Source organism: Acromyrmex echinatior, chromosome 6 (genome assembly GCF_024713525.1).
Source record: "Acromyrmex echinatior isolate Ae372 chromosome 6, ASM2471352v2, whole genome shotgun sequence".
Taxonomy (NCBI): domain Eukaryota; kingdom Metazoa; phylum Arthropoda; class Insecta; order Hymenoptera; family Formicidae; genus Acromyrmex; species Acromyrmex echinatior.
In genome coordinates this window covers 1093421-1116758 of record NC_141857.1, presented here as the reverse complement: position 1 = coordinate 1116758, position 23338 = coordinate 1093421, and the positions used below count along the sequence as shown (strand labels likewise).

The 23338-nt window shown below is 31.5% G+C and overlaps 2 protein-coding genes across 21 annotated transcripts in view; one reads left to right on the top strand and one right to left on the bottom strand.

The window, feature by feature from the left end:
- Positions 1-12909, top strand: part of LOC105143170 (uncharacterized) — a 440192-nt gene extending 427283 nt beyond the window's left edge. For all 15 annotated transcript variants that reach the window (XM_087407269.1, XM_087407271.1, XM_087407270.1 and 12 more), the window contains 5 exons: positions 389-567; positions 1788-1946; positions 3758-4034; positions 8406-8547; positions 9797-12909. In XM_087407269.1, the coding sequence (XP_087263395.1) occupies positions 389-567; positions 1788-1946; positions 3758-4034; positions 8406-8547; positions 9797-9998 (959 nt within the window). In that variant the 3' untranslated portion in view covers positions 9999-12909. The remainder of the gene's footprint in view (positions 1-388; positions 568-1787; positions 1947-3757; positions 4035-8405; positions 8548-9796) is intronic.
- Positions 12910-13743: 834 nt separating this feature from the next.
- LOC105143165 (Inositol 1,4,5,-trisphosphate receptor) overlaps positions 13744-23338 on the bottom strand; it is a 50595-nt gene continuing 41000 nt past the window's right edge. For 4 of the 6 annotated variants that reach the window (XM_011051246.2, XM_011051249.2, XM_011051248.2 and 1 more), the window contains 20 exons: positions 22577-22764; positions 22394-22505; positions 21820-21927; positions 19862-19979; positions 19546-19778; positions 19344-19482; positions 18898-19184; positions 18317-18826; positions 18100-18249; positions 17830-18022; positions 17608-17730; positions 17349-17521; positions 17101-17265; positions 16836-17016; positions 16661-16753; positions 16422-16579; positions 16170-16335; positions 15923-16083; positions 15693-15854; positions 13744-15579 (listed from right to left, as the gene is read on the bottom strand). In XM_011051246.2, coding sequence (XP_011049548.1) covers positions 15499-15579; positions 15693-15854; positions 15923-16083; positions 16170-16335; positions 16422-16579; positions 16661-16753; positions 16836-17016; positions 17101-17265; positions 17349-17521; positions 17608-17730; positions 17830-18022; positions 18100-18249; positions 18317-18826; positions 18898-19184; positions 19344-19482; positions 19546-19778; positions 19862-19979; positions 21820-21927; positions 22394-22505; positions 22577-22764 — 3501 coding nt within the window. In that variant the 3' untranslated portion in view covers positions 13744-15498. Of the gene's footprint in view, positions 15580-15692; positions 15855-15922; positions 16084-16169; positions 16336-16421; positions 16580-16660; positions 16754-16835; positions 17017-17100; positions 17266-17348; positions 17522-17607; positions 17731-17829; positions 18023-18099; positions 18250-18316; positions 18827-18897; positions 19185-19343; positions 19483-19545; positions 19779-19861; positions 19980-21819; positions 21928-22393; positions 22506-22576; positions 22765-23250; positions 23287-23338 lie in introns of all 6 variants that reach the window. The other 2 variants (XM_087407256.1, XM_011051250.2) reach the window with 2 other exon arrangements.

Sequence of the window (23338 nt, the reverse complement as noted above, 5' to 3'; positions counted from 1 at the left end):
AAAATCTCAGGATATCATTTTATGTACAGAGATTAAATCTTTATAATTTTTTTAATACTAATGACTATATGATTTACAATGATTTGAATATCACATTGCAATGCAGTTTTAATTGCAAGTTTTGTAAAATGTGACATTGATTTTTTTATGTAAGCATTATGCAAGCTCCTACCTTTGGAGTTTTTGAATGCCAGTTATGATATCTGTTCTTATTTACGATTTCAATTGGAAATCGAATCGGCACGCAGTTTATAAAACTGAAAAAATGTATTTGCAAAAATTTGTATATTAATACTTTTAAGTAATAAAATTCGAAAATAGAATTATTTCTCTTAATTGAAGTAATTCCTTTCGACGCTTTTACAAGCAACATTTTCATCTGCTCCAGAACGTGAGGGTGGCACTCAGCAGCCCGCCAGCGTGTGCGACGTCGAATATTATGGATTGACGTCGCCGGTGGAAGGTTCAGTGGTGCATCCGGAACCACATCGGCTGTTCGCCATGGAAGGCCCAGTGAAGTGCAGGCAGCACTTTATACCGGCGCCCAACCAATCGGTGGTCATTACCGTGAGTTTCCCGATGAAATATCTAAATTCTGTCGTCCGTTTAATCGACCACTAGAAATTAAATCCTCATCAATTTATTCAGTTTTAGACGCAGCGTCTCTCGCGTAAACAAGAATTCTTGCTTGTTAAATTAACTTAAAAGGAAAAACTCTCGTGCATACCGCACGAGCGAGTTTTAGAATTCGAAATCTAAAACTTTCTACCTGCACTCGCAGCGCGAGCCTTTAATCCTCGTAGAAATAATATTCCGCGGGATCAGACGCGGTTCCGAAGGCGAGACCACGGTTTCAGCCACGGGTTTCAGTAACTTTTGCGAGAACGATAAAGTGCAACAATTGAATTCCTGGTGGAAACATACCAACTGTAATCCCACGCTGAACGATACGAACGTCGCATCTGTGTTGCAAACCCGTTGCAACCGGGAAAATCGGGCAACTTTAATCTCTTACGTGCTCTTACATAACTCATCCTTTCACGATGTATACATACATATATGAAAATTTAGATTTTTTAAAACTTTAAATATACAATTATAATATATATTAAAAAAAGGCACTACACTCTAAATTGCTTGCAGTGAAATTTCACTCTAAGAAAGTGAAAATGCAACCACTCTTGAAAAAAGTGAAAATATTTCTTCTTGACAAAGAATGACAATTTTCATTCTTTTTAGAATGAATTTTCACTTCAAGGGATTGAAATCTCATTCAAAAAAGTGAGATTTCACTGTATAATTGCATGTATAAAAAGTACTATAAAAAGATTATCTAAAACATTTTTTTATATATCTTATCGTTTCAAATAATTACTTAGAATCAAATATAAACGTTGAGTAGTTACAAATTAAAAATATTATTTTATAAAAATGGAAGTTTCGAAAGTATTATACAAGCGTTAATTTTGAGAAATAATTTCAACTCTTAAATCTCAAAATAGGAATATATAAAAAAATATGTTTCTTAAATTTGTATGTTAAACAGCATATCGAGCAGAACCAAATCGATTCTGGACTGTTGCGATATCTTGTCTCTTGTCAGTCTCTTGTCAGTCTCTTGTCAGTTACGGGAGAGACAGCGAACAATTAACTGAAAACTGCACGTACGGCATATCTCTCGATAATTAATTAACCGCGTTTTTGCCATTCTTTTAACCTGCTTCCTTCATTCCGCCCGTACAGATTTTTACTCGCACTTTTTGGAACTCTGATGCCTCTGTTTGCAGGTGAAGGGTAGCACGAAGCAAACGCCAAACAACCCGTGCGAGACCAAGTGCGGCGACAGCGGTTGCCACTGCGTCAGCAAGTCTCTAGAGAGCATGGACCACCTCCTGCTCGTCTCCGAGACCGGACACATTGTCACCTGTCTCTGTGGGAATTACCAGGTAAGCGCGCGAACTGCGGAAAAACCTTATTCCCCCGCATCGAATGAGCGTCTTGACGCCCTCGACGAAGCGGCCGCTTCCACTTCCGCTTCTTGAATGCCGCCAGATAAAAGCTATCGTTATTACCGCAACTTTTATATCCTCCGCATTGTTACGCGAAAACATACATTGTAACAGCGATGTCGTTAAAATATATCGCTTGCGATACGCAATTTTCTGCGAACGGTCTCTTATGCTTATCATATCATTTCTCTCAGCGAGTTCCTTTTTTTCTTCTCAAAAACAAAATTCATTACGTGCTGGACTTTCTTAAAAATCTGAAATGTAGTTTTGCTATTACCGATAATCATCGTAAAGTGAGTTTCTGTGCGAGAAGATTGTGTTTGGATTATTTGCTGAAAATTAATTTAATGTAATGTATACTACGTTATTAACGCTCGCATGAAATGTAAATCAGTTTCATTAATATGGTTTCAACATTTACCACAATGTTGTAACGTAATCAATATGGATAAAAATGTTTAATTTACGGTGTAGTAATCTGCGTAAATTTAATATATGATTGTCACAACAAATGTACGTATCACTGTGAAAATAAAATGAAAAAGTGGCACGCGCTCATGCTTCCGACCACTCAAAGCTTCACTTATCACTCTTTGAAATTTATATTTAACTGGAAAAATGTTTAACAGAAAATTGCCAACACTAAATAATTTATTCAATGCAAAATGCATTTGCGACCAATCTCGCACATACACCGTACAGCTGATCTGACTTTGACTCTGTCCACATGATGATTATTAATAGATGTATTATCAGATTACACCTGATCGAGTGTAATCGTTAGGGTGAGTCTATAAACGGTAATACGATTCCGATTCGTGGGAGCATCATTTCATATTCAAATGATCATTATTCCGACACATTGAGGCTATCATACAAACAACAACCTAAATCTATGTAATTTAACAGCATAGGATTAAATCCGAAATCCGCGATTGATAATTAATTGCCCAATTGTCAATAAGCCAGCGATATCGCTTCTTCCTACAATTGCGATTAATATCATCTTAAATTTATTATATTACTATTATCTCTTATTATACACGAGATGATTTTCCAGCCCTTTATTACATACGATAAATCGATCTCTGATTAATTTTCATCATTTTTACAAAAATTACAAAAATTAAATGATTTTTATATACCTGTTATTAACATCTTTAGAAAATAGTATCTTTAGAAAATGCAAGATTGTGTATTTAAAAAAATCGAGGGGGTAATCACTTAATATAATCATAGGACAGAGTCCCCGAAAAATCATTATACGTAAAATTCATATAAAATTTCTATGTATAATCTGATAATTACATGTGCAATCACGAGAAATCGTGTAATATTAGAAAATTAATCGTTTATTAAAATCGTTTATGTTACCAAAGATAACTTCATACGTAGTGAAGAAAATTATTTGTAATGAGATGAAATCAAATGAAATCAGGTAATCTGTGGAATAATATTGCAGCTAATGGTTTATACCTTTCATAAAAAATTGTATATAAATGTTATTACTTAGTGTTTCTAGTATTAAAAGAAAAAAAGAAATACACTGTACACAAACGATCCAATCATGTATACCAAGGATTATGTGTATGGTATTTTATCTCGGCTTTTTTATCGATATTATTTTCAATTTCTCAACGGTTATTTTAGTCCACGCTTTTTTTATTCTATCTAAATTGCTCACCATTTTCCACATCGTATCCCTCGGCCCTCATTTCGGCCATCTAACGAGATCTATTATCGCGCAGGATTGGCTTCCGGTAGGCATTCGTAGCTGGACTCCGGTCTACATCGAGTGGTCGAGGTCGTCGAGGGCGGGCCTCAATTTCCACGCGGCCTACAAGTTTATCAATGACACTTACTGCGGCGATCACACAACGGCCGAACCGGAAGGCGAGGTCAATGGCGGTGATCTGGCAAGCGCTGGGCTCAAGCTGAATCAGTATTACCAGCAGAAGTGTACCTGGATCCTGGACTCACCAATCGACCGGCAACTCATCATCGAAGTCAAGTCCACTCAGAGCCGTGAGTAGACCTTGTGTCTATATCTTCTCACTCGCAAAAGTTATTCCGATAAAACTTTGGTACTTACATAGTATTTTCACAATATCTTAAATATATTTAAATAAATTTAAAAAAATATATTTAAATATATTTAAATCTATTTAAATCTATTTAAATATCATAAATATATTTAAAATATTATTCATGTGAATGACGCCCTCTTGACTCTAGATTGAAGCTCTAATCTGTGATAAGGTATATTTATTTACTTTACACAATTTTTTGCATAATTTTGTATAAGAATATTTGTAGTGATTTAATTAGATATAATAATCACGTGTGCTAACGGTTTTTTACTTCAAATAAAAAAAATGTAAATTATTCTTGGAATTCGTTAGTTCGCAGTTTTATATCTTGAAAGAAGAGCTGCGAGCAGTTTAATAGCACGAAAATGATTTATCTAAGAGTACCTATCTACGTCTCTCTAGAGAACATTCGAGCGATTTATCTTCGAGCGGCATTAAAAGAAAACAAAAAGCAACTGCGTTCCGGAGCGGCGTATCTTTCATAGATCTTGAACATTAAGAATCGTTACTATAACGCAATTAATTTTTTACTGTAACGAACCTGTTGATATTCTTGGTAAAATTGTTTCGACTTAACAGAGTTGCTTGTTATACATATTTTACACGTGATTACATTCCGAAACTGTAGCTATAGATATATTTAAACCTTTTATTACTTTTTAAAAATCAATCATCGTATTAATCCTCTTTTTATCGATAAGGTCTCTTCAGAGGATTCCAAAATATTAAAAGAAAATAATTTTCAAGCCAAGATAGTGTCGCTTCGATATTTTATTGAGATTATTATATTGAGGCAACATTCTTTTCAAGTTGTTGTTATCCTTAACGATGTTCTTCTGCTATCGCCTTCAGCTCTTATCTCGATAAGCACAAAATTTTAGTCTGCGTCTCGCAGTAGGATTCTATTCTCAAGAATTCTATCTGCAAAATTCTATTTCGACCTCAGTCGCGAGAGAAAACATAGATAGATCATCCTACACACGACGCGCCTCGTCTCTGGCGACGACACGGCGAAATCTTCTCTCGATTGCTTTTCTTCCGAGACCGCCGGAATTTCTATCCGCGCCATTGGCTCCGCCGCCGCCGTCGCTGCCGCCGTCGCCGTGGCGAAAGGGGTGAAAGTTGAGGAAGAATAAGTTGGAGGGTGAGAGAACGTCGCGGCCGACCGAAGAGACAGAGGAGCGTGGGCGCGAAACGAATGGCAGTGGGTCGCGAGATTAAAGAGACCATCAGATTTACCACGACAACGGAAACTAAAGCTTTACCGTGTAGAAACCACGCTCTCTCTCTCTCTCTTTCTCTCTCTCTCTCTCTCTCTCTCTCTCTCATCCTTATTTTTTGCATTATTCTCTCTCTTTTTCGCCCTTTTCCACTTTCGTCATCTTTCCGCCTTTCCCATTTCTGCGGAACGTAAATCGTCATCTTACGAGCACGACAAAGACGACTATCTATCGCTTATATTCGAGCCTAGGAATATTACGATTGTTCCTCTCGGATGAAATGCTGCATAAAAAATATTGTTCTCTGTGATGTAAAGATAGCTGCATTCATGGCTGAATTTACTTTTATTTCTGCGACTGTACGATGCCACCATCCCCTCCGAAACTGATCACTCAATGGTATCGATTTTTTACTGCGCGATATTATTATGGTATTCGATATGATAATTTCAAACGATTCATTTATTTATTTCAATAATATTCCTGCTCTATTTCAATTTTTCCTGTTTTCTCTTGAAACGCTTGTATACGGCGATCGATCGATGCAACGGGATGTATGTATACATATATGATAGCACAATGAATTGTGATCTGTATGTTCGTATAGGGAAATATCATTTATTGGATGCGGAGAATATCCTCTGCAATGTTTCAAGAAAATGGAGTTTTATTGGTTCAATATATATGAATGATGGAATATTGAACTCGAACAAGAAGCTTTGATTTATACGGATAGATTACGCGGATGAAATTCGATTGGAAAAAAGAAAAATTTCCATTCCATATGCTCCGTCTTCTTATGTTCAACATCTTAGGTACAATTACAGCGCGCATTTATTCATTAAAGGAGCGTAGCAATAAGTAACGAATGAATTATTGAATTAATAAATTCGTGCATTTCTATGAAATCATTTCCGTTTTATGATTTTATGAACCGCCACGAATCGAATTACTTCGGTGACGAGACATTTCATCCGCAACTTCACCATAGAAATGTCGCTGTCTTCCCGTTTCTTTCATCTTCTCATTCCTGTTTTCACTCCATAGCTTTTTCATTTTCTTTCTCCTCGCCATCTTACAGAACATTATAAGTAGAGTTGGAATCGTAACCAAAGCCCGACAAACGCCGACACCGGAAATGGTTTTAATATACCTCCATGATATCACCATCGCTGGCTGTCATCGTACCTTTTTCTTTTCTGTATTCTCTCCTAGTTACACTTTTTACGAAATTTTTTCTTCGAATGGTGCAGTTTCGGGCCATGAAAGGTTTTCCATAGCTTTCCATATAGACAACAAGAATCCTGACAATTAGTGTTTCATTAAGATCAAGAAATTCAAGAAATCTTGTCTTGGTTTTGTCTTAAATCAAGACAAGATCAAAACAAGAAATTGGAAATTGATTTCAAGACAAGACAAGAAATTGTTAACAAGATTAAGATTTCTTGACAATAAATCAAGAAATTTCTTGAAATTACTTGAATTTCCGTGATAGTTTTTATTTTTAATACTTTATTATTTTAATATTTTATTATTTTTTCTGATTTGAAAAGTTTTGAATATGTTAGGTTTCAATATTTTTGTATTTATTGGTATTTATAACAGGTTATATATTATAGAAATATATATTCATACATTTTCACTAAATAACAAAATAGTATATGAGCAGAATGTAAATCGATTAATGAAAAAATAAAGTTCCTGATTTAATCAAATTAAATTATACTCACCGATACGTCCTTGTTGTACCAGATATTAACCTTTACATTTATGTAAAGGAATATATATATATATATATATAAAATCAATATTGCGAGATTACTTGCAAAAGTATATTATGTATAAACATTTACGTATTTCTACTAATAGTATCAATTAAATCAGGAATGATTAAAATATATAGTAATTATGTCTAATAATCTTAGGAATCTAATAATCCGAAATAGTTACATTTAGCAATAATCTCATAATATTATTATAAAAATGATAATTTGAGAAATATTTTTAATTTTTATTAATAAATTTGCCCATAATAGAAAGTATAGGCACACTTTTAAACCATGAATTTAAACATAGTAAACTACGAGACGACTCGACAATTCAATTTGTACCTATTTCTTATTATCTCTTACGATGCAACGAGCCTGCTTAAAAAATCAAAAAATTTCAAAGAAAATTCAAGATTCTTGGATTCAAGAAATGCTTTTTAAGACAAGAAATCTTGTCTTGATGAAACATTGACAATAAACAGAATTATTATATTATCCTCTCATGCATGCATATTATCTCCCTGGAAAAAATAATTCTTGTATGAGAAATATAAAAAAACAAAGCGTATAATATTTATTCGCACAATTGTTACAAGTTATTAATTATTTATATACATACAAATAATGAAATTAATTATTGAATTACTTTAAAATATTCTTAAATATATTACTTTAAAATAATTCAATCTAATTAAAAAAATATAAATTCAAGGAAGGTTTTTTAATCTGACACAAATTAATTTAGAATAGAGATTTTTCTTCGGTAAGAAATTAGAAATTAATAAAACAATACATCTCGTAATGCCCTTTCTACTTATACACCGCATAACGACTTGTAATACCCGTAATATTTATGATTTATTTGGATATATTACGATGCATACATTCACAAACACACATTCACGTTATGCCCATACTTGGCGAAAAAGACTAAAAGACACCGTGTCTCTTTACTCGAACCATCGATTTGACTGGAGGCACGATGATGATATTTAAAAAACGGCTAAAGCTCGATTTCAGCAATGTAAGATTAACTTTAATTTCGGTTTAACTTATTATTTTTTTTTAATTCTTAAAACTAGAAAAAGATAAAGGAAATTGAATCAAGATTAAAATCAATCTTATATTGAGGCTAAGTGAATGAAATTTTTAACTTTTAGACTCGATCGATTGCTTGGATTCCTATTATATAATAAAAGTGTATTTATTTTTTTTTTACAATAAATTTAGAAAAGATATTTGAACTTTTATATAAAAATTGGATAATACCGAAGTTTGCGATGCTGTCCGCTTTATACAATGCTTCTTCTATTTTAGGACCTTGCACGGCGTGGAACCTAACGATACATGAGTACAGGAAGAACGGCGATCCCGCCGGAATCAGATTGCACACGTTCTGTTCGAGAGACACGCACAAGAATTTCACCCTGCCGTGGAAGATGAATACCGTGGTGGTTAGGTGAGTTTCTTACCCTGACGATCGCTTTCGCCGATTAACCTGGCGAAAGTTCTGCCGTGATCTTGTCTATTAGGTACGTTTAACGACAGTTCCGCGACAGTTTCGACGAAGGAGATTATGACTTGGTTGGCTGAAATATAACAGCGTTTTACTGGTGTACACGATCGAATTCATGCTCTGTATGTACTACATAAAACCACAGTGGATTGATGCTCGCGTAATCCGTTACTGTCGTCTCGCACGAAGAAATTATTCACTGATTAACAATCGGCCATCATTCATCTCGCCTTACGGCAATCTCAACCGCGGCACATTACTTCCCTTATTCCATAATCTGTGTGCTATAAAGAAAAATATGCTTAACAGCAGCTTCTTATGAGTACTTTCTCAATGACTCTGGCAGTAATCAATTGGCATTCGAATAGAAAAATTAAAATCATTTTTATCATTTTGTATAAATATTGTATATTTTAATTCTACTACTTACTAAATAAATTATATTAAGTTCGAATTATACATGTAATATATTAATTCGCTCAATAAGATCTTAAGTTAGTTCCAAAAGATTTTTATTACTCCTTGTTTATCACTTTTATCACTTTTATCACTTTTATTAGTACTGCAAGAATAATATTTCTACCTGGAATAAATCTGAGAAATTATAGAAGAACAAAATTAAAAAAACAAAAAAAATTAAAAGAACAGAGGTTATCGCTATGTATGTACTAAAACTTTGATGTCAAATTGCTTTTAAATATGCATTGATTTACATTGTCTGAAATTATGATATATCTACATGAAATTATAACTATTGAATATATTAAATAATAAAATTAATTATTGAAATAACTCTGAGCTAAAATAAATAATAATTCAAGAAAAGTATTTAAAGTTTGACACAAATTTAAAAGTTTAGTTTTGTAAACAATATTATTACTAATATTTTACCTTACCTAAGATGCAATTCTCTATACTTTTATGTAATTCATTTCACTCGTACATCAATAAAATTATTATCATCATGCTTATATAATCGTCAGTAATCATCTTCAACTTTTAATATCTCAGATTACATTTATGGAAAAGATATTTTGAAATATACAAAAATTATAGCTGACATCTTCACATTGAAAAATATAAGCAGTTTCAATTAAAAAGCCATGTAATGTTCGTTAAAAAAAAACAAAGCTCTTAGCTTATGAGAGATATTTATCAGTGCATAAAGGTAAAATTTGACCTTTATTTTCAGACTACAGGCCCTTGGGAGGACAGCCCCGCAATATACGATGAGATGGCGAAGTCAGACAGTGATCGCCAATACTCGCAAAAGTGGACCATCGCCAACTTCGAACTTAGGGCACGCAGTGCGCTCCTCGAGTAAGGCTGAGCCGCGAGGAACGGCCCTCATCCTCGTGTTCGCGATCCTACTCGCGCGCCCGTTCAACTGTTGAGACTGTTAAGCTCGGGGAAGCTCGCGTTAATGCACACACTGTTCCTGTTAATCGAAAACCGCGAAACCCACGTTATTGTCTCACGTGTACATAAACGATAAGGACTCACGCCGGTCCACGTTTTACATCGCTCGATGTGAGATGTTTTCAGAAGATGGCACAATTCGGCACTCTCCCTCGATCGGCAGTTGAGATTTTGCGGGCTGGCTCGTTAATCCCCCGCTACATAATTATCACAAGAGAAATATTTTAGGATGCGAGAAAGGACGCGTCGCGCGATGCAGGGGATAAATACCCTGAGGAAATTTTAACTGATCTCTGTTATATTTTTCTCTACAATATATGATCTAATCTTATTCGCGCGGTGCGAATGGAGAGCTAACGAGCCAGAGTTTACCGTTCTCCGATCGAATCGTATGCATATATATACATATTATACACACCAAAATACACACACACACACAAACACATACATACATAAACATGTACGTCGGAATTAAAGAGAGTGATCAGCATGTCTAATAAGCGATTAGCTCGCACAACCGACTGTCATTTGATCTAAAGAAACAGATCTGTGAAAGTCTTTAGAGCATCCACTTCTCATCCGATTAATTTGAAACTTTTTATATTCTCTATGCAAATAAATAATGAAAGTTGTTTCAAGATTTTTCATTGCTCTACTCCTCACATTTCGTCGTTACTTTATTACAATACAATAACATATTATCTTCAATTTTATTCTTTAATATATATTCTATATTTCATATATATATTTTCGAATATATATTTCTTTAATTTATATTCTTTATTATATAAAATATTATTTTTTTAATATTTTATTTGAGAATTTAGACATTTAATTTTTTAAAATGTTTTTTATAAACTAACTGTTGAATTTTTATTAAAACTACAGGATTCTATTAAAAAATCGCGATTTCTCCGATTCCTGAAAATATCGCGTATTATTTTCCATTATATTTTCACGATTTTCACAGATTTTTCAACTTTTATTTGAAACATATTATTAATGCCAGCGCGCTGGCATGTGTATATATATATATACATATATATAAAGATTAACATACAAGAACGCGATGCACGGATTTGAAGTAGCGAGAATCACACGAGTCACCTCTCTCACGCGAATGCCAAATTACACGTGTAAGAGATTACAACCAACGGTATATAGCGACATGTGTACATAGATAGCGGCGTTGATAGAATTTGTACAGAACACAATTAATTGTCTACCCTAAGTCTACGGATTATTGTAAAGTAACAATAAGATAAATAATCTTACGCGGCTCCGAAACGAAGGAAGAGAGAATGTATTTTAACGAACGAGTTTCGCGTGCCTGAAGGCACTTCGCGATATATTGTTATACGTTTTGTCAGCCGAACGGGATGCCTTTATCTTGACAAAGTTATTGATTCATATTATCTTTCTCCCTTTCGAAAGTAAGAGAAATAGAGAGATCTATAATTAAAAACTGACATCAAACATCCATTCTCCAAGTGTTTCACGATAGGGCGCGCCGATTCACTGGCAAACTCATGATTTATTATTACTGGAGTAAAAAAGGAAATGAAAAATAAATGCTAGGTCGTAAATATATAATGTACGCAATTCACCAAAATGCCAGCCAGTAAAACCAAATCGCAGATCGCGTACTTGGATAGTGCGAGAATATTTCTACGATTTTCCATTGATTTTATAATAAATCCACGAAAGATCGTTTTACATTTAACTAAGTATAATGTAATATAACGTGTTGGCCTAAGTATAAGAATACTAGTCAATTCTTTGCATTTTCTCTTTTTAAAGGATCTTTTTATCTTAAATGCAATTATGCAATGCAAAGAAATTTGTATCATATTTTATTTGTATTATATTTGCGTATTATTCTTGATAAATTATTTTTATGTACATGCACATGATCTCGTTTTGAAAAAAAACACACACATATATATATATATATATATATATATATATATATTATATTTATATATATATATATATAGTATAGATACTCAGCTTGTGAGCTAAACACTTTCCATCATCTCATTGAGCAAGACAGATAAAAAAAAACAGACGCTAGACAGTTAGTTACTGCTGATAGAGCATCTATTCTTTTTCGTATCGTTTCAACGAAAGAGAAAAGTGTTTACCTCGCGAGTTTTTTAACAATCCTTATATATAATATCGAATTTTTTCAGTCTTTTTAATATCAAAGTTAAAGTTTTAAATTCCCAGAAAATAGTTCATTAATATACATTAATTTGTATCTATTTTTGTTATTATGACTTTTGATACATTTGATACATTATATTTCATATCGGGAGTTTTGTCTGAGAATGTTTACTGTTCTTCTAACAAACCGAACTACCTTTATATACCGTTTCTAAACAAATTGAATTCATATTTAGCGATATAACACAGAAAAAGGCACTCGATCATATTGTGATTATGTTATAATTTATAAGATAAGCATAACCACGTTGAAGAAACCTCGTCAAAACAGATATGAAAGTCCGTACCTATTTAACTATCACAGAACCGACTAATGTTGAATGAGAACAAAATCCAAGGCACAGCAATATCCAATAATTATATAAAAAGCGTAGAGATGAGAGAAATTAATTTCTCAAACGGAAGTACGATAAATGCCACACGTCTTTGTGTTCATGCAATATTCTCACATTTGTAGAAATTGTGTTCACTGCGCATTTATACAATAGCTGGCTTTTCGTCTGAAAAGCATACCGATTTTACACAAACATGCGACCTACGAAAGAAATATACGTGTTACATGTACATGTATTAGCCGCGTATATAAAAATATATATATAAGTCACAATAAATAGTCAATTGTTTCATATAAAGTCTAAATAAAGTAAAATGAAACACTAATTGTCCTTCTGTTTCAGACTAGTTCTCACAGTGAGAAATTTTTTTAGATTATATGCTCAATTTTAAAAATTACAAAAAATAAAAAAGTAACATATTGAATAGCAAAGCAAGACAGAGAGATGGATAAAAATTACAGTTGCTTTCAGTGGAAAAGGTAATTACACTTTAATTACAATTACAGTCTAATTATATAAATATTTGGTTCAATAAAAATATATAAACATATTTTTTAATTAATATGCAATATTCTACATTATATATTAATATTTCTAGTTTTATTATGGATTTATTACGTTATCAGTAACGTACAGCAATTTCAAATGCATTATTACGTTAATGAAATATTTAAGTAATGCAGTAATTGTAGTTTTGTCAATTACTTGAAAACAATTTTATTAGAAAGAAAACTAAAAAAATTTGAATTCACAGTTAATTAAATTAATATATATGTATCATTAAGTCTCTTATATACACAAAATCTTTTTAAAATATAAATTTAAATGTTATATTTGTCATTTGCTTGTTTTTAATCTCACATGAAATTGATTACGAGAAAGCACAAGATAGATATAACATCATCAAATTAAACTAAATATCATAATTAAAATCTAATTCTCATTTTTTTTTAAATATTAAAATTTACAATACTCAAAATATATTACTGTATAAAACTTATATATCAAGTATGCATGCGTGTTCACGCGACACTGTTTTTATCACAAAAAAAAACACGAATATTTTCTATATTATTAATATATTAATTTGTGAGAAGATTTATTATGAAAAACTATGATATTATGAATATGAAAATATCACATAATAAATATAGCTTCATTAAAAAAGAACATAATTTATTCACATGTAAGTATGAACGTAATCTACATACATAATGTGTGTAGCTGTGTATACATATGTGTATATATTATATAGTAAAAACGTACGAGACAAACATTAAAAGTAACATATTTTAATGGATATTATTTAAAGATTTTAACAAGTATAGTCTGGCGTAAAAGAAAGAGGAAAGATGAGGAGATCAATATGTATATATATATATATACATATATATATATATATATAATTAATAATTAATAACATATGGGGATAAAAAGTAATTGGCTCTAAGTAACATGTTTCATTTTTCTAGACAATTGTGATATCTAATAAAATATATACAATTGCGTTAGATTCGATATTACATTAAAAACAAATAAAATGTATATATTATTATATATTCACATATAGACACAAAAATCTCAAGTATTATTTTGAAAAGGAATTAAATTTTAACTCCGTAATAACAGCGCTGTGGCATACAATGTTCAATTAATGCATCTATACCATAATATAGTAACATAACACAACTTGATTAAAATTTATAATATATCAACTATCGCGCACGCACGCGTTTATACATTAACAATCAATAGTCGGACAATATTTTTTAAAACTCGTCCATCAGAATCTAAAAATTCAAAAGATTTTTCCTATACATATTAGATAGAGTTCATTGATCCCTATTAATTACCATGTTTTTGTTAATTATGTTGATAATATTCTGATTAGAATCACCTTGAACAACTGAACCAGCAATCTGATATCCCAAATGTAAACTTTAATCTTTCAATTATGCATATATCTTTTAACCGCGTATTTATATATCTTCATTAACAATTTAACAATCTAAATATTGCAGGATACAAATTTCAACGATTTTTATCAAATTAAAATTTGAGCGTTTTATTTATTATTACGAAAAATTAGATATGTACTTTCACTAAATATATTTTTTAAATAATTCCATGTGTGTTTCATCACATCTGTACACAAAGTAAGAAAATAATTATTATTATAGTACAATCGTAAAGAACGTGATTCTAACAAAAAAGGAATTATTCTGAACTAAAAGAAAAATCTAACTATATATAATTAAACTTATAATACAGAAAATCTGTACAATTTTAGAAATATATTTCTAGTTTTTAAAACTCTTTATTACCAAAAGAAAATTCGCATAACACAACCATGGCTTGAATAATGCAAAATATAAAATTTATAACTGTAAAGACAGTACTATAATCTATATTTAATATATCTATTTGGATACATATAAATATTAAAATAACAAAAACTAAAACATAATATAGTGATCACATAAAAACAAAAATATTCTATAAGTCATTAGAATATTACCTTACAATGTTTTAGTAATTGGAAGTTTTAAGTAGTTTATCTGTTCTAATATATCAATAGATACGGTTAATTTCTCTATATATGCATAACAATATTCACACATCGATAGACAATGCAATTTACGGTATTCAAGTTCCTTAATGACTGACCGATAAATTGGACCAAGAGACTTTACAATAAAAGGATAATTATCTTAATGCCCTAAGCGTATTTTACTTTCATTAAAATTAGGAACAAAACCGTAAAAATGCCTCGGGTTACCCACTTGGTATGTCCTCATATTTTTAAATGCCAGTTAAGAACACACGAATATCTTTACGTATGTACTGTCTTGTGGAGTATCAAACTGAGATTCGTCCAGAATAAAAAGAAAACTATAAAACATATATCTTAAATTTACGTGGGTATATTATGCAATATTGCAGAAGCAGAATTCAGAAGGCCTAGCCGTTGCTTCTGCTTTCGTTGCTCCGTCATCTATTAGGAAGAAAGAAAATTATATAATATATAATTTAATATCATTTGATTGCTCAATCTCTTGGATATTCTCGTTAATCTTTGAAGTAATTTGAAGAATTAGTGATTATTACCTGATCACGAAGCTCCGTAAGTTGTTGGGACAGACATCTAACTAACATCTGTGTAGATTCTAATTGTGACTGCAGACTCCTTAATTCCACTTGTTCTCCTTCACCTTCGTCCGCCGCTAATGACTTGGCTCGCAATCTCGGGAACCATTCCAGATTCCGATCCTGTGAAAGTACATAGAGCTTAAAGGTACAAGCATCGCCCAAGTTTTTCAAGCTCTATGAACCATTACCTTAACCATGGCGTAAACGTACGACTCCGGACCCGTGAATTCTGTCGGGTCCTTTACTTTCACCAAGACAATGAAATAGAGATAATGCCACATGTTATGTTCGTGTTTTATATGTTCCTCAAAGGAAACTATTTTGTTATCGAAAGCTGATCTGTTTAAGCCTATATAACAAAAAAAAATAATTCAATATAAAATCGTAAAATATATCTTATAATATGTGAAAGTTATAAAATCAATAAATAATTACCACAAATAAAACAAGTATTTTTCAAAATTAATTCTTTCTGTTGTTTCTCCGATCTAAGATCCGCAAATGTATCAATAATCACACCAAAGATGAGATTCAGAACAATAATTATCACAATGAAGAAGAATAGTAAATCATATACAACTCTTGCAACAAATAAAGGTTCCTGAAATATAACACAAATTTTTATGAGGTAAGTTTACCATTATTGACACTTCATATCATCATTGTCATGAATATCTTTGTACTTACAACGCTAGAAGGTGCTCGCAGAATATCTCCTATTCCACCACCATTCCTCAATCCTTGATTTAACGTAGTAACGATGCACATGACGAGTGAATCACATGTTCGTTCTTTTAACTCTCCGCCAACATTAACTATTTCGGGTTTATTCTCTCGTACATTTGCTGAATTATTAATTTATTTCAATACATTTTCACATGAAATAAAAAAATTATATTATATTATTGCTATATATATATATCTACCTTCGCTAGCATAACGTGATATAGTCTCCGTAGCGTCACAGTTTTCTTTGCTGCCAGCGCTACAAGTATTCGCGATTTTCTGCTCAATGGAAGCTACGAAGAAAATAATTTTTGAATGAATGTATGTTAAAAAAATGAAAATCTACATGTAAAACTAGCAGGAGGTTGAACTTACATATAATCTCCTCGTCTACAGGAACAAGGAAGTCGTCCTTGAAAAACATAAAACCAATAATGGAAAACATGTAAACTAAAATCAAGGCGAGCACAGCCGTGAGTATAATAGATCTTCCATTTCGAGTTACAGATTTTATTACATTGAGCAAAGTCTCCTCGCGATAGACTACATCGAAGAGCTGAAAAGAATAACAATATTATAATTCTGCATTATAATCCTTCATATTGTGAAAAAAATACAAATCAATCATTTCGTTACTTACTAAAACTGAATAGAAAAATGGATGCATAAAAAGTCCCAGAACACAAAATGTTATATATGACATATGGTACAAAAGTTCAATATTTGTTATTATTTGCTCTACGCTTCTAGTCAGGGTACCCTGATTACCTATAATACTTATAAGATGTACAACTTTTAATGTAATCTGAAACATATAATTATGATGCATTCAGCAATAAGTAAAGATAATGTATCTTACACAAACATGTTTGAATTTTATGTCTTTACCGTAACAAAACCGAGCAGCCACAGTGTCGGTTCTGGACCTACAGAAAAAATCAATCGCAATATCGTTGACGCAACAAATGTACGTATACCGGACTCCCTTGGCAGCGTAATAACAATAGCAGCAGATGCAAGCATGACTGTCCAAATTAAAGCTGATAAATGATAACTGAGTTCTAAACAGAACAAAGACAGATATCATTTGTTATTTCTTAAGATATAGTATCCAAGAGATTTGAACCTCATTAATTATAAAACTTACTAGGCACAGAATCTACAAATGGATAGAAAAACGCTACAATAAGATTTATAAGAACGGCGCAATTGAATAAAATGTTACTCCATAGCGACATATAACTGCTCATCCAGAACAACATTGGTTGACCTATTAAAAATAAGAATTTATATTGTATAATATTATATAATTTATATTATATTATATAATAATACAAAATCATAATATTTCAATTTATTTTAGGCGTACCCCTAAGCTTCTTTTGCCACTTCATTTCATTAAACATATCTTCCGTTCTCTCGAAAAAATCAGAAACTTTTGATCCTTGATCATCTCGCTCCGTAGTGTTCAGCACTCTTATTTTTGTATCCATAGTTATAAGTTCACAAATTTCCGGTATCGGGAAGACAATTTGTTCAAGTGTTCTATCATGTCTTACAATCTGAAATATAAAAATATTGATATATTACTTTTCAAAACAAATTCTATCTTTATTTATTTATACAGAAACTACAGCACCTCTATTTGAGCTGTATGAGACGCATAATATTCTAGTGCTTTATTAATTTTTGGATCCGCATTATTCTGTTCTGACGGCTTCAACATCACTGCTAATTCTTTGTTGTGTTGCGCTAATTGATGACACAAAATATAGATATTATGCCCAACCTACAATAAAAAAGTACATGGAATAGATTAAATTTATTTCTGTTTATCGTAAAATATTGTTCCTTACTTCTTTGGGCGATACTCCTTCTTCTGCATTCGTTGAAGAATCGTCGATATCGCTAGAATCATCTAATGATTCTTGATGAAAAGCCTTGCATGCTACATCTACGAGCTGTTTCGGATTCATGTTGTACATAATTCTTTCAGCGTTCTCACTATCACCTCTACTTTCCATAATCGCTAACAATAATTTACTGGCATTATTCTTTAATTCTAGTACCAGATCCATTCTAGTCTTTCCCAAAGGATTGATATCGTTCAGTATCAATGCCGTTATTATATCTAAGCCATTGGACTCGTGTGTGGCGATGCAATTTTGATTATCATGGCATGGTCCTTGACAGTATTCCGTCAACGTTTCTAAAGTTTGATTAATCAGCGCTACATTATATTCATTAATATAGAGGCCAAGAAGGCCCAATCCACCGGTAGTAGAGCCACAAATGCAATCCAAAAACATGAGTGTTTCCGACACAAGATTGAAGTTCGTTTTATTATTTTGATTTCTTAGGAAATTCTATGAAAGAAGAAAATATTTATTAATATCGCGAAATGTGTCATAATAAAAATATGAATTTTGGTCAGCACCTGCAATTCTCTATTGTGATTCTCACAGAGTAACTGCAAGAAACGCAGAATTGGTTGCATCACCAAAACTTTAGGACTCAATTGACCCTCTTCCTTCTCGCCACCAGACGAATTGCCACTTTTATTTCTGTCTGACTTTTCGCTTAAATCATCTAACGTATTATTTGCTGTATCTTCGCCAGGTGCAAGACCATTGCGCATGTTTGCATACGCCTGTGCGTTAGACGCCGCAACCTGATTCAATTCCTCGTGCAGCTCATCGGTTATTACCATTCCATTAGGCTTTCCTGCATATGTATGGCTTAATGAATTTATTATGTTTAGACTATATATATATTTACAGAAATGTATAAAAAAGCATCAATTAAAAAGAGAATTATAGCTTGGTATATTACTATTTAGTAATATAATATATATTACTATCTAGTATTTATTTTATCTTATACCTGATCCACGTTTTCGCGATAATTTGTCAACTTCTTTGCTCTCCTTATCCTCATGTGCTTTCGCTGCCATATCAGATGTATTTACTGTCACGGTAGATTTAATCTCTTGCTGAGAATCTTTCATTTTATCGTAAAATACCTATGTGAGAAATAATAATGTAAACGTTTACATTCACATTATAAAATTGTGAGACTAACGTACCTTAAAGAATGATTGACTTAAATCGGCACCCATTAATTTATTAAATATACTCCTTTGTATAATAGGATTTCCACCTTCCAAGAGCGCGATACCTAATTCCACGACTTCTACAAATATGCTCGGAGAGTGTACACTCTTAATTACCAATTCTACCACTAAATCTGAAGCACCTTCACGATCAAGATGAGTTTGCACATCATGCAATGTTCTACCAGCTCGGCTTAATATCTTTGCTATAAATATAGCAATTATTAGTTTGCTATTAGAAATCTATCATCCAAATAATAAAATCTAGAAATAATATCTTATGACCTACCTCCTGGACCGTGAGTAATAGTCGCACTACGGGATACTCCAATATCAACATTCTCCGGATTTTGTATAAAACTTTTGCCAAAATAACGCGTCAAAAGATTATTTCTCAATGCGTCTCCCTACGAAAAAAAGAAGTATTTAACGTCAACATTTTATTACACGTTTAAAATCAGAATGATGTACCAATACATAGTGCACAACATTAATAAAAAAAAAAGAAATCTAGAATACAGATATATTCCTTTTCATATATTCACAAATAGTTTTGTATCACAAATAATATCTATGCACGGATTTGAATCGTATATTTACAAAATCGGTGCTTTATGTGCTTATAGGTGTGAGAAATACCTTGTGCAATTTAGGATGCGTGTAGGAAAAAAATTCATTATATCATTGACATAAAATTTTTAATTTGAGACAAAATAAAGTGCAATATGAGAGAAAAAGGTAAACGTTAATGTAAACAACATTCACATATTTGTACATTTACAATTGATGAAGATTCATATGAAAATCGAAGACTTCAGAGAATAAGTAATTAAATTGATGTAAAGGTGTAAGATTGTATTCACATACATAAAAGTGTAATCCTGGGGTAAAGCACATAAGAGTGAATAATAGCAACACACATATTTTGGATATGCATACAATGATATTTTAATATATCAATGTATATTTATGCTCAAAACGTGTTAACTGTGAATAATTGTGAGTATAAATATTCAACTATCTATAATAAATAATACATTCATGTCATTGGAGTAAGGAATTAACAAAACAATAAAATTCACATAAAATTTCACATTCACAGTATATGTGACTCCCTTTCAAGTGACTAAAAGTATTAATAATTAAAATATGTAATATGTGTATTATAATTATTAGTGTAATTATTAAAATATATAATCTATCATTGTATTGGTACATCTTACTACATAATTTACATTTATATATCTATCTATAAAGCTATATTATATATATCTCTATGCTTGTATATAATAATATTATTGAGATATATATCTTTTTTTTGTATTAAACAAATCTTTAGAAATAATATTTCCAAAGATGTAGCTTGTAAAAGTCTTTAATACACGGTAATTACAGAAAATTATAACAATTTTTCTTACAAAAACATTATTGTAAGCACATTGTTAATGCATACTTTTATTAATTATTTGTTACTTTGCACCGTGAATCAAAATTACTTTTACATATAAGCATATAATCCTTATATCATGTACTTATATAATATATAAATATAATATACCAATATCATATGTATTTTTTCAAAATGTAATACTCTACATGGAGACATAGAGATGACTTATTTAATGTAAAATATTGCAAACGAGATAAAATAATAAGAAATGAACATATAAATATAATAAGAAACGAAGATAAATTAAAACATGCATAAATCAAGCGTCATGCATAAAAGATCTACACAACGTACATTATGTTCTCTACTTTACGGAATTTTACCATACCATATTCTCTACTTTACGGAATTTTACCACATCATATTCTCTACTTTACGGAATTTACCACATCATTTACGACTCGATGTGTGTGTATATATAACATATAATGGACAATCACTTAGTCAACAACTTAATCACACAATTAATCAACTACAGTTAGCAACATATTTATTATTATCGTTAGCTTTTAAAATGGAAAGTAAATTATGATTTGTTATGATTTCCAGATCAGAGAGGAGAGAAGTTTAGAATAAATTAAATAGATTCTTCTTCTTTTCTGATGATATATCCTAGGTGAATTTTGCTTTTGACAATGCAACAGCATGTAATGTCGTAGTGGTGTTAAAAGTATCGTTCGCGCGTCCTAAATTACATCACGCAATCACCGATCTCTTTTCAGTATAATACGTTTGGCATAAAATTTCGTTTCATATACGTTGTGCCCATATTTCTTTCTATCTACTTTAATTTTTACCGGCTCTTGCTGAATAATTTGTCGATTCTCAGACTGATCATTGGAATCTGTTCCAACTTGTGACTCGCCCTGCGTTTCTGACTCCGTCTGTTCCGAGATACCTTCGTTCTTCGTTCGCAGCATGAAAACATCTTTACCTACAGATCTATTCTACGAGACCTACTCACCCGTCGTTAAGACTTTGTGGCGTATTGAGAAATCTTATTAACTTTTACATTATTCTCGTAATTATGCAGCAAGCCAAATAAATATTTAATCGCGTATTAATTCGTCTAATGTGCTGAGCGATCGATCGAGCATTCAGCTATATCATGATAAAATACACCGTAAGTTTACGCCAGATAATTAGCATAAAACATGAAATTTTTTTATGAAATATTTGAATCACTTTTCGCAAAGACAATGTATTTATTTTACAACACATTCAATGATATTCTTATATTTTCTATGCTATTACCGTAAACCTATTTAAGTAAGCTGAATGCCCTTTTCCGCGATGCTGTGTTATATATCTTCCTTAATATGATAAATGATTCATTTAATTTCATGCAAAATATAATTCCATGACACTCACTTTTTCTCCGTATTCAGGATCGATAGCCATCATTTCCCTGAGTGTCCTTAAAACTTTAATGCACAATTTTTCTTCTTTTTCTTCTAACAATTTCTCGGTGTGTTTGATTAGTCTGTAAAAAAATAATGTGTAAATATAGTGATATATGTAATGCAATTAATATACTGCAAATAAAAAATCTACCTTTTAATAAAACCACCGTTTTCACATCTCTTTCTGGCATCAGTTGCTGCAGGAAACAGCAATTCAGGTCGATAGAGAATATCCACTAACAAAGACAATTCGGACTGTACCAAAGGTTTCAATTGTTCCTCTAACAGAGACACTATGTCCTGTAGACCTTCTATGATACTTCGATCTAAACGCATAAGCTAAAAACAAATAGTATTAATAAATAAATTGATTATAGCCAACTAATCAAGTTGTTTCATATAGGCAAGAGTTTTCGTACAATCTACGCTACAATAAATTAATTTATAGTTCAAAAGTTTAAATACATTTCACAATACAAAACATCTATTCTCATACATATTAATATAAGTATTTAAATATATAAGTATTTAATATTTAATACTTTGCTGTATTAAGATTTTATCATTAACATGTAATCAAATCATAATTAAATATCGAATTTAATTAAAATTAAGTCTAGTTTTATTTTGTTGTACATTTTTCGTATATATATACATAAATGTGTATGTATATGTATATGTGTATATAGCTATAGCTAATTAACGTCTTTAGTGAAACAGAGGAAGCTTATGTGATCTATATGTAACAGTGTACTAATTTTAGCAAATGCACTACGTAGCATTACTAAACTAATCAAGTGCTATGCTTCCATGAGTGACCTTTACCTCGTTGTTAGAGCCTTCCACACATTGTAGGTCACTCTATGCATTTAAGTAAATTCATTACACAATTGCTCACACGATGGCACGTATA